We start from the raw sequence: 16,357 nt of genomic DNA, 5'->3' as shown, positions 1-16,357 counted from the left end.
GGAAGTGAGCGAGCAGCTGTGTAGTTCTTCATTCCTGGTTGGGATTAAACTGTGACAGGATGTCAACAGAATAAAAAAATGTATTTATTTCAGTATCTGTTGAACTATTAACTACTATAACAAGGCAGATGAAAACATTAACTTGAATTCAAAATTTTTTTGAGAATTAAAAATCTATTATCATGTTTCTAGAGGAAATATTAGGCTCCCTGCATGAGCTCAAGATCAGTTGAATTATCGTGTTTGATGGGATTTTTCTGTGTGTGCCTTCCATGGTAGGCACCACACAAGTCTGTGATGCCATGGAATTCTGCTGAATAATAAACAGTTTGCTGGTCATGATGCTGTGAATTACGGTTCACATTTCTCTGACAACTCGTGAGCAAATTTTTTTCTTGGTGAATGCAAAGAGTAAAGAGGAACAGAAGAAAAAAACAAAGAAGTTAGAGATAAGGCTTTTTTTTTCCTTTGAAATATGATTGACTATGCATGCAGTAAGCAAAGATGTGTTAACAAGTTCTTCTTTTGAAAACTGAATGATTCAATTAGTTGAATGATGTAGTGTGGTGCATTACTACAGGTGGGCTGAAACAAACCTTTCAGTGGAAACAATGAAGAATACTTCTGACGGGTCCATGAAAGGTGACAGAAATGGTCTTGTTACTGCTGGACATACGATTGCTGTCCAATACTTTGTCTCAGTAATTATTTTTTAGAGTTCTGCAACCTGAGGAAGGCTGGAATTACTGATACAGATCCTTTCCAGAGCCTTTCTCTGTCTTTCTAGTATGTAAACTTTTGGTTCAGAAAGCCCCAGAGTTGGAAGGGATTCAGGGAAGCTACATATTCTTGTAATATTTTTATTCTTCTGTGAATGTCATCTTTTGGTCAGTGGTGGAAAAAGGATACTGGGGTAAACGGACCTTTCACCTCACCCAGTCAAGGTGTTCATCCAAGATACATAGGTACTTTCGCACTACAACCTGTCACATACAGGAACGTGAAGTGGCGATACACTCCGGCTTCAGAACAGGAGTATATGGTGTACAAGAGAAACAACAGAAGTAGATTTTTTTTCTTTTTATTTTACTTTTTAATTACTGAAAATATGAAAAAGAGACTTTTGGATGAGGTTGTGCAATGCAGAAGCTTATGAAAAAGCAGATATGATAATGAGATACATCAGTAGAGGAAGACAGGTGATCTTTTCAGGTAGAGTAGGACGTGGTAATAGGGAAGAAGGGCAGGGAGTGACCTTGGAACTACCCTGGGCTTGCACGGACTTAGATGAAGGACGACTCATGGTTTTGAATGTAATTTTTCAGTTTTAGACTTTAACATAAAATTTTACAAAATCTGTTACTGCGGCTACGTATATTAAGCTACCAAGGTTATGGCAGTACAGTGAGTTATGGTTCCTACAGGATGGAATAGGGTGTGCAAGAATTTTGTTAACAAAAGGTGAAGGAAAGGCTGTTCAGCTCTGCCCATATAATAACATGTATACAAGGGATGTTCTCCATATGGACAGGAATAGGGACCACATTCAAAGGGACACAGGTGTCAACAAGCTTTGATCTTTGTGATTATTATTATGAGAAGAATGATACAGACTGCACCAAGAAGCAGAATGTGGCATGAGCAGAACTCCTGCGTTTAGGTTTGTTCAGGACTGCATATTGGATTTGTGCAGTTCCAGGTGTGAAAAGTAGCTAGTGAATACAAACCTGGTAGCATGAGGTGAAATCTCCATTAATTGCTTTTTATTACTTGGAATAATTCATTCAGAAAATTTCTTCCATTAAAAAATTAAGCCTAAAGCTTTACTTAATCCATTATACCACTTCTGTTAAATCAGCATTAATTCACACTGAATTTTTTTAAGCTTGTTAGGGCTTCATTTGGAACTAACTTGACCATTTTTAGTGTTTTAACACTTGCAAAGTGTGCTAGAGCGAAACATACATTAAGGTTTCTATTTCTGTTCTGTAAAGGAACTTCACAGTTCAAAGCAAAATTGCTAATATAACTGAAGGTTGAAGATGTTTGGCCCCCAAAAAATATTGTTTTCATATCTGAAGCGTTTTTTTAGCAATACTGCACATGGATGACAAATAGACTGGTCTGAGGAAATACTTCTCGAGTTGCAGCATATATTTGAAAGTAATGCTTTTTAAATGTCGTGCCATTGGTCCAGGAAGAGAATTTAGACCTCATCCTGAAAAAAATCCCAAACTATTAATTTACTGTAGTATTTCCAGTCTTGTGTGAAGTTCTTCAGTATTTTATTGAACAAGGCACCCTCAGCAAGTTTGCTGACGACACCAAGATGTGTGGTGTGGTCAACACGCTGGAGGGAAGGGATGCCATCCAGAGGGACCTGGACAGGCAGGAGAGGTGGGCCACTGCCAACCTCATGGAGTTCAGCAAGGCCAAGTGCAAGGTCCTGCACATGGGTTGGGGTAGTCCAAAGCACAAGGACAGGCTGGGCGGAGAATGGATCAAGAGCAACCCTGAGGAGAAGGACTTGGGAGTACTGGTGGATGAAAAGCTGGACATGAGCTGGCAGTGTGCGCTGGCAGCCCAGAAAGCCAGCCGTATCCTGGGCTGTAGCGTGACCAGCAGGTCAAAGGGAGGTGATTCTCCCCCTACACTGCTGTCGTGAGACCTCACCTGGAGTACTGTGTCTGGCTCTGGGACCCTCAACATTAGAAGGATATCGACTAGTTGGAGTGAGTCCAGGGGAGGCCACGAAGATGCTCAGAGGGCTGGAGCACCTCTGTCATGGGGACAGGCTGAGAGAGTTTGGGGTGTTCAGCCTGGAGAGTAGAAGGCTCCAGGGAGACCTTATAGCATCTTAAAGTATCTGAAGGGACCAACAAGAAAGCTGGGGGGGACAGGGACTTTTTCCAAGGGCATGTAGTGATAGGACAAGGGTTAATGGCTTTAAATTGAAAGCAGGTAGATGTAGATTAGATATCAGGAAGAAGTTCTTCCCAGAGGGGGTGGTGAAGCACTGGAACAGGTTGCCCAGAGAAGCTGTGGATGCCCCATCCCTGGAAGTGTTCAAGGCCAGGCTGGATGAGGCTTGGAGCAACCTGGTCTAGTGGAAGGTGTCCCTGACCATGGCAGGGGGGGTGGAACTAGATGATCTTCTAAGGTCCCTTCTAACCCAAACCATTCTATGATTCTATCTTGTGTATTAATTATCTATAAATAATTGTTTATATAGAAAACTTCTTCACTGAAAGAGTGGTCAGGCATTGGAACAGGCTTCCTGGGGAAGCGGTGGAGTCACTATCCCTGCAGGTGTTCAAGGAGCATGTAGATGTGGTGCTTGAGGACACGATCTAGTGGGTATGGTAGTGTTGGGTTGATGGTTGGACTAGATGATCTAATAGGTCTTTTCCAACCCTCGTGATTCTGTGAAATATATTTATATGTACGTATGTAATAAAATATATCAAGTATTTTATATTATTTCTATATGCATAAGACCGAATACTTTAATAATGTAATTCATATAGGAATAATATAGACTATTTATACATATACACATATATAAAAAAAATGCTTTGATGATCTAGGGAACTGAAATGACTCTTGATTCAAAGGGATCTTATTGCAAGGCAACAAAAGTAAAAACCAAGTCAAAGAGAATGAAAGGTTACTTAGAAATGAATCAGTCATGCCTACTAGGCAAGGTTTGTTTTCCCTCACACTTAAAGCCCTATGTTACTTAACATTCAAAGGAGTGATTGGTCATACAGCAGAAGGAACAGACTTAAAGCTGCTAGAGCAAATGGGTGAAGTGGAAAGGGGTAATGGTGCTAAAGACAGCAGACAGATCAAGGAGTGCGCATTGCTGAGTTAGGATGGAAGTTTAGTTGCAAATCTTCATAAAGGAATGGTAGATTGGAAAGATGATAATTGGACAAATCTTACGATTTATAGAGGCATCAATAGTAATTAAGTGACTGAAGTGGAACAAAGTTCTTCGATGGTTCTTACCTGTATAAGTCAATTGGAGTATTTATATGAAAGAACATACCTGAGTTCATTTTTTATTTTCCTTCTGTAGAATGTCACAGCTTTCTGTGCAACCATCAAAATAATAATAACAAAGTGATTGTATTAAGCATTCTTTGTTTCTGTGTCTGCATCAGATACCTTGGATGGACAGAGAGAACTCAAACAAGAGAAAAGCTCAGAGTGTTCAGTACTACATGTGAGTTACAAGTTTCAGTTTGCTTTTGATATATAATACACCTGAATCTAGAATGTGTCTTTATAAATAAATAAAATCAAGATAGAGTTTCCGGTTCCTTTGACAAGCAACTCATGTGCTTCTGCATTTTAGCCTTCACAGCTTCAGCACACTTCAGCAGTGTTGCGTAAAATCCCTTTCCAAAATGTACTGTCAAAACCACCGTCAGTTCCGGGTAGGCTTGCAAACTGATTTTTATGTCGTTGGGGTGTCATGGTAGAGTCCAGGAAATTAAGTAATTAATTCAAACCAGTTCTGCTTCACTCAGGACTCTGTTAGTTTATGCCTTGAAAGTCAAAGGATTTCATTTTAGAAGTCAGCTATGTTTAATTTGCACTATTGGACACTCTTACTGTCAATAGTTATTTGTACTAACTTACTTTAAAAAGGCATATTCTTTTTAAAGTTATCTATGTGTTGCATATTAAATATCTAATATTGACTCCTACTGTAAGGAATTGGGTTTTGCTCATTCTTACTTCTGTTGACAAATGATTCCCTGGTCTTGAAAATCCCGGTTACAGGATCACAGAAAATACAGCTTCTGAAATGTCATCGCCTGGCAGCAACTGCCCACACTTGGAATCGGTTGGTGAGATAACAAAAGAGGAATTGATACAGAAATCACATGTAAGTTGTAGCAGCTTACTTTTTTCCTGTCACAGTTGAATCTGTTCACCTATTTTAGCTACATATCTTGTCATGTACTGTTAGCTATAAGATGCATTTAACTGCTGCTCATGGGTAGAATCTTCCCTACTAGAATAGTGAGGTTTAAACAAAGTACAGGAAGAATGTTGGACTTGATAAAACTGAAAAACTATTTTTCAGTACTTAACACTTAAAGAATACTTTTCCCAGCAGTGTTTTCCCAAGCAAGTGATGTTTTAATGAAATATTAGTGAAAAGAGTTAGCATAACACCAAGTTGAACTTTATTTTCAGACATTGCTATTGTAGCAGTTAGTTATTTGGAATGTTACTGTAATACAGTAAAGCTGACTTGTCTACAAGTAGAAACAGTAGCGAAGAAATTTATGCTTAAGTTTTTCTTGGATAACACTTCACTTTTTGATGGAGGATCCACAGTTTGAGAAACTGTCCTGACCTGAATTCTTGGTATTAATAAATGGAGCAAAGAACGATCTTGTAGCCCATTTGTAGCTTGTAGCTGGGAGGTGATGAAAAGCCAACCCTCTTCTGTCCATGGTGCTAAACGTCTTTGAGACGTGTAAGTGTTAGTCTGCTCCTGAGGGCTGTAGCGTTTCCCCAGTGTTGCCTCTTTTTTGGTAAAACTTTGCAGGTAGTGTTGACTGTCTGCAAATAGAACTTGTGATAACTGCATATGCCTATCATATTTATTTCTTTTTATGTTAAGTTTATGGGAAACACCTATTTTGAGAATTTTTATAGTAATATATGTTTATGCTTTATTTAGAAGAATTTTTGGTTTAAGATGAAAACTCTCAGAGAGATTCCAGGTTTTACTGGAAAAATGTGCTGATTTTAGGATTGTGTGAAGCTCAACAAAAAATGGGTTGGTTATCAACACATCCTTTCTTTGGTCTTAAAATTATTAAGCTTGTACTGAGCTTTACAGTATTTTGTCTTGTTTTGTCTCAAAGTTGTTGTTTACTGGTAAAAATAAATGAAATAATATGTTGCTTGTGTGTTTAACTTTAATAGGGCACTTGTCAGGACTGTAAAGTCAGAGGACCCAACCTTTGGGCATGCTTAGAGGTAAGCTGTTCTGTTGTTCAATAGTAGGGTCCTTTTCTAGTAATATGTATATAAAGTTGGTAGTATTTTTTTTTTTAAGAAACAACTATAATGAAGTTCTTTGCTTCTTTAAGTTATTATTTAAAATCAAAACTTCTTGTGCAATTTTCTATTTTTACAATTATTTACTCTCTACCAGGTACATATTTCTTGTAACTTAAAAATACTGTGTTTATAATAAGTTGGTTTTGGATAAGGAGCTAGCATATTAAGGTTTCTTCCTGAGTTATGATATTTTTTAATCTCTGAAGGTTTTTTCTAATCTGTTTCCCAGGTTTGTAGGTCTGAAAAATAATATATTATTCCTGAACTAAGTTACTTTTTATAAGCCTCTCTTAGCATTTGTAGTACTAACAAAGAAGCAGCAGTAGGTACTGACTTTTTACAGCGTAAAAATACCTACTCTCACTTTTTTTATTCTTAAGCACAACAAAGAAAAAACTTACTTTGAAACTTGTAAGAGCTTGTATAAACATTCTTCGAACTTTACACAAATTTAGTACAGTCTTTACCCTGTATGTAGTTCATTCTTAAATATGCTTTTGCCTTATTCTTCTTGGTGTCTACAAAACCCCATGTTTTTTAGTGTATTTAAAAAAAAAAAAAAGAAAGGTTCTGAAAATGTTGCTTCTGGTTGATCTGTGATACTAACAGGGAAGTATGTAGCTAATTTAGTTTTTAAAATGTCTCGCAAGTTCTTCAGATGTATAGCTGTTTCCAGAGATTGAAGTTTTGCTCTATAGACTTGACTTTAATTTCTTGGCAACTTTTAAGTCCTGTCAGGAAGATACCTAGGCTGACATGCCAACCTTTAGGTGTATGTATAAGTATTTTTAAAAATCTACTTCATTAGTTTCCTTGTAAGTGGAGGATTATAGTAACAGTTAAGAAATCAGTTTATTTTGCTCCCTCTATGAATAAGAGAGAGAAATGAAGGGGGAAAGAAACACTGTTTAATGTTGCCTTGTTAGATGACTTGCAAGTTTAATCACATATAAAAACCCTCTTGGGAGCAGGAAGAGTGTTCAGCGATGCACAAACCTGGCAGGTGGGGAAATGCTGTGAAGCTGAAAACACATTTTTTATTTGTCACTTAGAGCTCTTAAATTGTCACTGAAAAACTCAATTTCATACCGACATTTCCGTAGGAGAGTTTTGTAATTGCAGTAGGACACTTAGTGTCATGCTGTGACCGTATCTCCTCTTGGATGAATTGGCATCTTGCCTTCACCTTTTTCAGTAGAAAAACATGGTGAGAGCCCAGCATGTTAACTGTCTGTGACTTAACAAATACCTGTGATTCTTCAGTATAGAAGATTGACTGTGTTTGGCTGCTATTTAATTGTATAAATTAATGTGCTTAGAGTTGTACAGCTAACATGCTGACCTTCTTATGTGATTGTCTTGATTCGTGTAAATGAGGAATTAATGCAAATTGCTTGAAGATTGGTGGCTGCAAGATTCCACACTCAACTCGGCCAATATGTTTTACGATTAGCGCAACTGACAATTATTTTGCATGTTCTAACTAGAATTAGTAAGTACTTAACCACATAGTGCTGGAAACTCTTACTTAAAGGTGAAAAAACTAATGAATTGTGAAGTAATACTCTGATAAATAGGCATTGTAGATAGGGGAGTACAGGCATTTTTCTATAAATGTGTCATAATCTGAGGCTGTTGTAATTCAGTATTTTAGACACTGGCCTAACTTCGTACTTTCTGTAACAGTCTCCACCAAATAACGAATTGTAAAAGTACATGTTGATCTTAATCTGAATAAATATGTTAAAATGGTTAAAAAAAAAAGAAAAATTCCAAACACATTAAATGTCTAACTGCCCACCAGAGAGAAGAGTTGAGTTAAATCTTACAGCATTCTTACTTGCTTTAGATGACATTTATTTTTAATGCTTACAGTGCATGTCTCTTGGTTTGTGTAAGACTTTGCAAGTTTGAAATTTGAGTGATTTTTAAAGGAACTGGCAGTATATTCCTATTCTACAAACCTGTTAGACACCACTTCTTAATTCTGTATACTTCTTTGTCTTGCTCAACAGAACAGATGTGCGTACGTTGGCTGTGGTGAATCCCATGTTGATCACAGTACCACCCATTCCCAGGTATGTGTATTTGCTAGTAATACCATTACTTGAATCAGTGGAGTTACAGAACTTCATTTTTATACATATTGCTGGCGTCAGTAACCTGTGTTAACATAACTGTTTGGGAGTTTGATAAGCTATGATTGCTCTTCATTTATAGAGGCAGGTCTTACTAATTTAGGATGATGTGAGTTTACAGTCTTTGTGCAGCTGCATAATTATTTATCTAATTCTGATATTATTGTGATTTTTAAAAGAACATGGTGAAAATTTAAAAAAGAACAGCAATTACTAATGACTTTCAAGGTGCATGGACAAAAAACTTCTTGAGTACTTCACATATAGTACACCAGTCTTAACTTTTCAGGATTGTGGCTGCCTAATGGATTAGAGGAGGGAAGTTGAATTAATGAAGGTGAGAGCTTGAACTGGTATAAGATGGGAAGTATAAATTGCCAGAAACGGGTGCTTTGTTTCTGCATTATGCCCCCTGTTTCAGTGGCTGCAGATGAAGAACCTGTAGATTGAGCTGAGCTATCCTTGTCTGCTGTGTCCTGATTTTTGGATCCAGCTTGGTAGGAGTAGTGGAGTGTGTGCACTATGTTCCTCAGCATGCCAACGTCTGGCAAGGTTGGACAGCTTGAGTGCATCTGTTTGGGTTTTAAGCTCACTGTCTGTTCTGTGCACACACATGTGCAAGTGGAACAGTTGCCAAAATGAAGAAAATGAGATTCTCTCTTAACAAATATACTGAGATAGAAGGATGGCAGTTTTATTACTGTGTCAATTCAGAATTGCTGACTTTCCGATTAAATTAAATCCTTGCCACCAATTTACAGGTCATCTATGGGAGGGTGCAGCTAAGGTTCCACACTGAGCAACTTGTGGTCCCTAAAAATACTATAAAAACTCAAAACTGGTGAATATTGAAATGAACAAATCGTATATACCAGGGGTTTACAAGAAGTGTGCTTTATGACTACATTTTACTGCTACTCCTGGACAGGGCCTTGAGAGGAGTGCATGTGCATACAAATCAGTAGTGCATTAATATAAATCTATATAAAAACATTTTTTTTCCCCCAGCTATTTAAACTGAATCACAGTTCTAAAGCCTTTACAATAAACATAAGTGAGGTGCTTGTAGTGCAGTTGGGGAACAGATGGTCCCTGAATTTCTTGCCTACAATTTTATACCTCTTGGCTTTCTATGGTAGTTTATTGCTGCTTTTCATGCTGCTTTAGCAATGTTATGTAGTTGCCAGGTAAGAGAAAGGGAATGGGCCATTTGCTTGCTGTCAGTGACTTCCTTGTCTTGAGTTTGTTGTTAATTAATTTCAGGATAGTAAGCCTTCTTCGGGATATTTTCTTTTCAGTAAAAGTTTCAATAAACACACCGAAATGAGAGAAACAAGGCTGACATGAATGTTTATTTCTGCTTACTCCAGTTTCCACCAGCAAGGCTCCCTGTACTGTACTGTAAATAATAATTTTCATTGTGTCCACTTCAAGCAAATTAATAATCTGTTGCTTTGGAGACTTTTAATTATTTATGCAGCTGGAGCTGTAGAATCAATCATGTTCTCATGATGCAAATTCTAGTCTGAGATACTTATGCTGGCTGACGTTCCTGATGTTTTTTGTAGTAGGGGGAGGGCTACTTAATAAAATTGTAGCCCACAGTTTATATTAAAAACATTGTTCTTGTACAAGGTTTTATTAAATGGGGGGAAGAGGAATCTGGGCATACTGCAGCAGGTGTAGTATTTTCCTGATTTCTAGCAAATCCGTCATTGTCTATAAAGCTGGCTGGTGCTGACATGTAAGGAAGAAATACAGGAAGGGTTGGTGGAAATGTTTGGAGAATGAAAGCAACTGTGTACACAACCTTATAGTAAGCAAAGAGGTTAAGAAAGTTGAAGATTAGAACAGTAAAAATATTCTCCATCTGTCAAATTTTTTACATTGCTTCCCAGTATGAAGCTGTCAACAAAAGAACTAGTTTAGTGTATAATGTTATTTTTAAGATGAGTGCATCTTACAACATTTTTCAGTTCAGTTACAGCATTTCTCTTCTGAGTGTTAGCTAGCTGGAATTTCCCACAGCAAACCAGTAGCAATAAACACTGCCCTTACTGTAGAGGAGGTGGCTGCCATCATGACCAATAGCAGACATTCCTGGAAAATTGGTTTGTTGTGAATTGTAACACTTCTGACAATAGGCTTTCTTCTTATTTTTGTAATTACACAGAGGCACTTCAGATACGACAGTGGATTAGATTGTGATTGTACCTTGTTGGTAATTTGAGCGACTTGTACTAAAATGAGTGTTGGATAGTTTTGTGGTAAAATTTCAGGAAATGAATTGCTGTTTTGTTTTTTTTTTAACATTCTAACATACATATTTCTTTCACTGTTGAAAGACCTAGAATTTTAATACTTCTAACTTACCTGTACTTTATTATTCCAGATTTCTGAATCAGTTTTGTGTTTTGTTCTGTTTTAGGAGACAAAACATTGTCTTACTGTCAACCTTACTACACTCCGTGTTTGGTGTTACGCCTGTAGTAAGGAAGTATTCCTCGATAGAAAATTAGGATCTCATTCTCCACTACCAAATGCAAGACTGTCTCACCAAGCACAAGAAAACAGTGTGCAGGTATTTTTTAACCCAATGAACCAAAGGCAGGTGTAGCTTTGCAGTAAACATTGTGTCTTCTCTGTAGTGAGAGACTGACTTTTCCTCCTTTCTTGTGGTTGAACTTTCTATTAATTTCTTTCTATTTTTATTAATTTTCTTTTAAAAGACAATGCCCAGCTTCTGTGTACTGTCTCTGTACGGTGTGCTTCCCAAGAGTACTTTTTTCATCTCATTGTCTAACTGTTTGTAATCTACAATAAGCTGTAAGATACAAAAAAAGCATAGGGTTAATTTTAAGGTCACCAGATTGGAATAGTTCATCCGTGCTTCCCCATTCTGTCAGCTCTTGAAAATGCTACTTACACAACTCATTACAGTAACTGCTGGCTAATTAAGAGGTAGTGGCAGAATGCGTTAGGATGTGTTTATGGATACTTGCCTGAGCTAGAAATTGATTCATACAGGCACAGTACTTTTAGAGTCCTCATTCAGCTACTAAGACAATTCAAGGTATTCCTACAACTTAGTTTCTGAGGTTTAAACATGTCTAGTTTTCAGTTTTTATAAATAACTGAAAAGGTAGTGATTTTTGTACATGTATATGCGTGTGGGAAATTTTTTCCAGTGGAATGGTGTGTACACAGACCCTCCTGAATAGTTACAAATTCTTGCAGAGCAGTTAAATTCTTAAGAAGGCAATGGTAACCTCTGTATATTCTATATATGTCTAATTTTGGTGTAGAAAGACAAATATGTTTTGTTAGATTAATGTGGAAAAATACGTATCGAGCTAGAAATCAGGAGAAATGCTATTAGTGTTCTATGGCAGTTAGGACTGCTGAGGAGTATAAATATGGCTACTGTCTGGGAAATTGATAATAGTCAAGTAAAACACAGGCTTAAGATCGTAGTGTTTTATATGATTATTGCATCAAAGACAGGATGTTTATAAAAGTGCTTAGCTGTTCCTAATATTAACAATTAACATAGTAGATGAATAAGATAATAAATAAAGCATTAGCTAGTATTGGAGACAAATTAGAGGAGAAAAAATTAGCAAAGTGGATGTTATACAGAGAATTTTGAAATATGCTGTTGTGTTGTTCTTCCGCAGTTTTCAGCAAGGTTTGTTTAGGTTTGGTTTTTTATCTTCTCCTGCTTACATTAGTCTTTACTGCCATCAGTACTGTTAACTCTGATAAAAATCTTTCCTAGATAAGTGTTGTCTTGGAGAAAGTTATGCTGCGATTTCTTAAGTGTAATTGTTTGGCATAATGCATATATCTGAAAAAGGGTGTTCTTCCTTATTTTTAATCTAATTACATAAAAATGACAAGTAACTTGGTTAAAACTGACTCAAATACAAGTTCAGTATTTCTAAAATTGTTTTCCCTGAGGCATCAGCCTATGGAAGAGAAACAGTAATGCACAGGTTGGGCAGAAAGATAGGAAGTTTTTCAATGTAGGTAGAAAGAAAATATCCTTTAATATTTTTACTTCACAGTTTAGTATTTAATATGAACGTATCTGATCATTCTCTCTTAAAATGCCAACAGCTCAATGGAATAGTACCACTGGAATATTTTTTTTAAACTTCTGTTGCCTAGAAATTCTGGTGACTTGATACCAAGTTGGGTTTATCCTTCTGAACTTCTGTTCTGTTATACTTAACTTGTTTTAATCTTCCAAGGAAAAGGGTATAATATACAGAAAACTCAGTAGAAATTCTGTCAAATATTTTGCTTAGAATTTATATGCCCACCAAAAAAGGTCATCATGCAGTAAGTGTCTGCCTGCCTAATACTTCGTTTCTGTATTTGTACATTTTGCTTCCAACAGTTTAATTTGTCTTCCTTAAATGTAGTGGGCCATCTGGTGGCATATCAAAACATACACACTAACTTTTATGTGATGACTGCTGTGTTAGCTTTTCAGTGCTGGCTTACTCTTTGTTATCCAAGGGAAAGAAATACTTTAACTGGCCTTGTTTTGATTCTTCAGCTGTTGCCATAATCATTCACTGCTAATCTGGAAACAAAACAATGGGGTTTTGTTGTAGTGAACTCTGTCAGGGTGGCTGTGGAATCCTATTATTCTCACTCTATGTGCAGTGAGATTTCAAAATGGATTCACATAATTTTCAGTTCCTGGATTTCTTGGTGAAATGATACATAAGCTTAATTAAGAGGAAAATTGCTAAATACAGGTAACTTACTTTTTTCTTTCTTTCCTTATAAGGATTTTAAAATACCTAGTAATCCCACACTGAAGATTCCTCTAGCAGCTGTATTTGATGACTTAGATATAGAAGTGGAAGAAGATGAGCTAAAGACTAGAGGTAATATAAGCAGAATCCAGCACTTTATTGCCCTTTCCTGCATTTTGGGTAACCCTTTTCTGAGTCTCTAGTATCCCAATATGGCTTGTTTTGTTTGGTTTGGTTTACTCTTTTTCAGTAATGGATTTCATGCACTGCCAAACTTTCTGGTACAAAAGATTACCCCACCCTAATATTAAACTACTGTAAAGATGAAAATGAGAATGAATGAAACCCCAACCAGTGAAGCCTTAATTTCTCATTTCATAAGAGAACATAATTATTGTTTCTTACAATCTCAAATTTATATTGATCCTTTTAAAAAGGATATATATATTTGTTAGTAAAGAAAATACTGCAATTTACCATATTCTCAGAAAAATCTGGCCAGCAGATTGCTAGGATGTTGTTCTTGAGGTGCCAGTGCATATGTCAAGGTGGCTTGTTTTCCACCAGTGCTGATAATGTGACATATTAGAATAACTTTTTCCATTACTCATCTACTACCTTTACACTAAGTCTGCTGGCACTGGCCAAAGAACCTACTTTACCCCTTCTGTTGTCTGGCACAATCTCTCTGGATATGTCACCACCCCACTAATTTGCCATCTGCCCTTAAATCATTAAAATGTGTTTTATTCCCATTTAGTTTCTCCTGTCAGTGTGTGTATTTGTGTATGTTATTGTGCTATTAATATTTTTGGGAATGTACCTTCTGTAGAAGTAATATACAAATAGAATAGCATTTAAAAGAAAAAGTTAAAAAAAAATCCTATGACTGTTTTTACTTTCAGTTTCAGTAAGAATGACTTTTCCTTTTTGTAGCAGAAATTAGAAGGTCACAATGCTTGTTCGTATGTGGAAAGCAGGACTATATTTCCATTCAGAAACTTAAAAATTACATTCCATGTACTAGAAAATTGAACTGAAATAACCAAAGTGTTTTTAGATGTAAAAGGATTTTCTTCGCAAGTTTTATTTTTCTGCCACTGACTAAAATGCTCAGGGTAGTTCCTATACCTCAAGGATTGCCTAGAGCCAACAGTGTTGACTGCTGAATGTTTTAAGTTTTCCAGTCTTGTTGATTCTCTACTTATAAATCTGTTTTGTCATAGAAAAACAATTTTATTTGGAAACTAATTACTTAATTAATTTAACAATCTAGTAGCTATGAATAGCAGATGTTTAAGATTAATTTTTTAAAATTGAGATCATATAATAATTATGACTTGTTTAAATAGCCTCTCAAATAATTAGAGCATTTTTCATGACTTTATAATCACTGAAAGAATGTATGTTAATTTTAACTTCTACGTGTGTGGTAAAACTGTATGTGGCTGTCTGTAAAGAAAGTGAACAATCTGGGCTTGAAAGTAAAATCTGTGAGGAAGTATAAACTGAGCAGTCTGTATAAAAATAAGGTTATATATTTGGCATAGAAAAATTACTGATTGTAGGTAATTGTGATGCTGGGATAATCGAATGCTGTGTAGGTTTTGAATGTTTAGTGTAATCTGACTCCTGGCATGAACTTGAGTCAGAAGAATGAAATATTCATTGAGAAGCTTTTCGTAACATGGTTCATGGTTACAGACACAGCATAGCAGCAGTTTATCTGAACAGGTAAATCATTAAGTTAAAGTAAATCTTAAATATTGATAAACATTTTCAATTACAGTCTGCAGCTGTCACAAACACCAAAAGTTAGTAAGATAAAATACCGTCCACTTCTCTGAAGTGTTTTAGTCAGCCAAAATCAAAACACTTAGTAATCTTACTAGAAGAGGTAATTATTCCTTTAGGAGTCCTATGTCTTTTAGTTACGACTCCACATTATTATAATTGGCGTCAGAAGTGTTACACAAGTATTTTAATCAGTACATATTTTCTAGGAAGTATTTTATTTAATTCTTGTATTGGATTAACAGACTAGCTGAATATTCATTCTGTTTTTCAGGTCTAACAGGATTAAAAAATATTGGAAACACTTGTTACATGAATGCAGCTTTGCAAGCTCTTTCCAACTGGTAAGGAAAATGGTTGTAAATGTAATTTTATATTTGCTTATACATGCATTTTTCCCAAGAGGGACTTAAAGATTTCAAAGGGCTGCACAACCGTAGAAGATGATGTGTATTTGTTAAATCTCTGTCTACTAGAAAGAATTGTGTCACTGCTAGTGGGGAAAAAAGTTTGGTATATGGGCTACTCGGTTTTTCCCTTTTCATTCTAATTCCTTGCTGTTCTAAAGAAAAATATATGCAGTTCTAGAAGAAAATCTGATAAAAACTATTAAATTTGTGTGTTGGGGTTTTTTTTGCTACAGAAGAAATCAAAGGAAATGCATAAGAATAAACGGTAATTAAAAAATAAAGACATATTAAGATCAAAAGGACCAAATTCAGTCCTTAGAAACAATATATTTGGGACATTCTGTACTAAATCATTCTAGGCTAGAATACAAAATGTTCTCATCCATGGGGGTACCAGACAAATTCAGAAAGGAGAACTCTACAAAAGCTCAAGAGATAAACCCACTATCCAGTTCTGAAGTTCCTTGCAATAGGGACGATTAGCTGGGACAGTGCTTGAGCATGTATCACTGTATGCTTTTGGCTGCAGTCAGAGACAGGGCTAAGTAGGCCTCGCTGAGATCCTTTGTTGAGGGAGAGGAGAGCTGAGGCAGATCTCCAGAAGGTAAAGAAGTGGACAGGCCGTCTAATGAGGAGGAGATGATTCTGTTGAGAAATGCCAATTTTCTAAGTATGCTGGGATATCTCCTGTCTTGGATAAAATAGGTCCAGTCTGTATGAGGGCTTCAAAAGGGGAGGAACGGAGGAAAGTGGGTGAGTGTGTGTGAGTTGGCAACACTGCATGAAGTAAAAGATAAATAATTTGTATTTAAATTATTATTTATCTACAAACATCATACTACTGGATGCTGAGAAAAGATTTAAGATGCTACTTAATGGACTAGGCTTATGGTGATTGTTGCTGTAGTGGTACATATGTACTTCTTTGATGGCTAGTCGGAATTGCCATTTGAATCTGAATCCCATTAGACAATTTTGTTGCTTTAGTAAATGCCAGAATACATTGGAGGAGCAGTGTTGCTGTACTGCTCAAGTTGCCTTACTAGGAAATGTTTGGTTGCAATATTTAAGGATGTAAGAAATGGAATTGTTCTATTATGTAATAGTATTGCTTTTCTTTTTTTTTAAATTCTTGTATGAAATGCAGATTTCCTCT

At 36.3% G+C, this 16,357-nt stretch overlaps 1 protein-coding gene across 2 annotated transcripts in view; it reads left to right on the top strand.

The window, feature by feature from the left end:
* The first annotated feature begins 4,795 nt into the window (after positions 1–4,795).
* The window catches only part of USP33 (ubiquitin specific peptidase 33), a 37,411-nt gene continuing 25,849 nt past the window's right edge, over positions 4,796–16,357 (top strand). The window contains exons 1-6 of one of the 2 annotated variants that reach the window (XM_010160296.1): positions 4,796–4,897; positions 5,953–6,006; positions 8,106–8,168; positions 10,657–10,809; positions 13,030–13,129; positions 15,066–15,135. In XM_010160296.1, the coding sequence (XP_010158598.1) occupies positions 4,817–4,897; positions 5,953–6,006; positions 8,106–8,168; positions 10,657–10,809; positions 13,030–13,129; positions 15,066–15,135 (521 nt within the window). In that variant the 5' untranslated portion in view covers positions 4,796–4,816. The remainder of the gene's footprint in view (positions 4,898–5,952; positions 6,007–8,105; positions 8,169–10,656; positions 10,810–13,029; positions 13,130–15,065; positions 15,136–16,357) is intronic. The other variant, XM_010160297.1, reaches the window with a different exon arrangement.

This window comes from Eurypyga helias, unplaced genomic scaffold (genome assembly GCF_000690775.1).
Source record: "Eurypyga helias isolate BGI_N326 unplaced genomic scaffold, ASM69077v1 scaffold16191, whole genome shotgun sequence".
Taxonomy (NCBI): domain Eukaryota; kingdom Metazoa; phylum Chordata; class Aves; order Eurypygiformes; family Eurypygidae; genus Eurypyga; species Eurypyga helias.
This window is presented reverse-complemented; position numbering and strand designations above follow the sequence as displayed.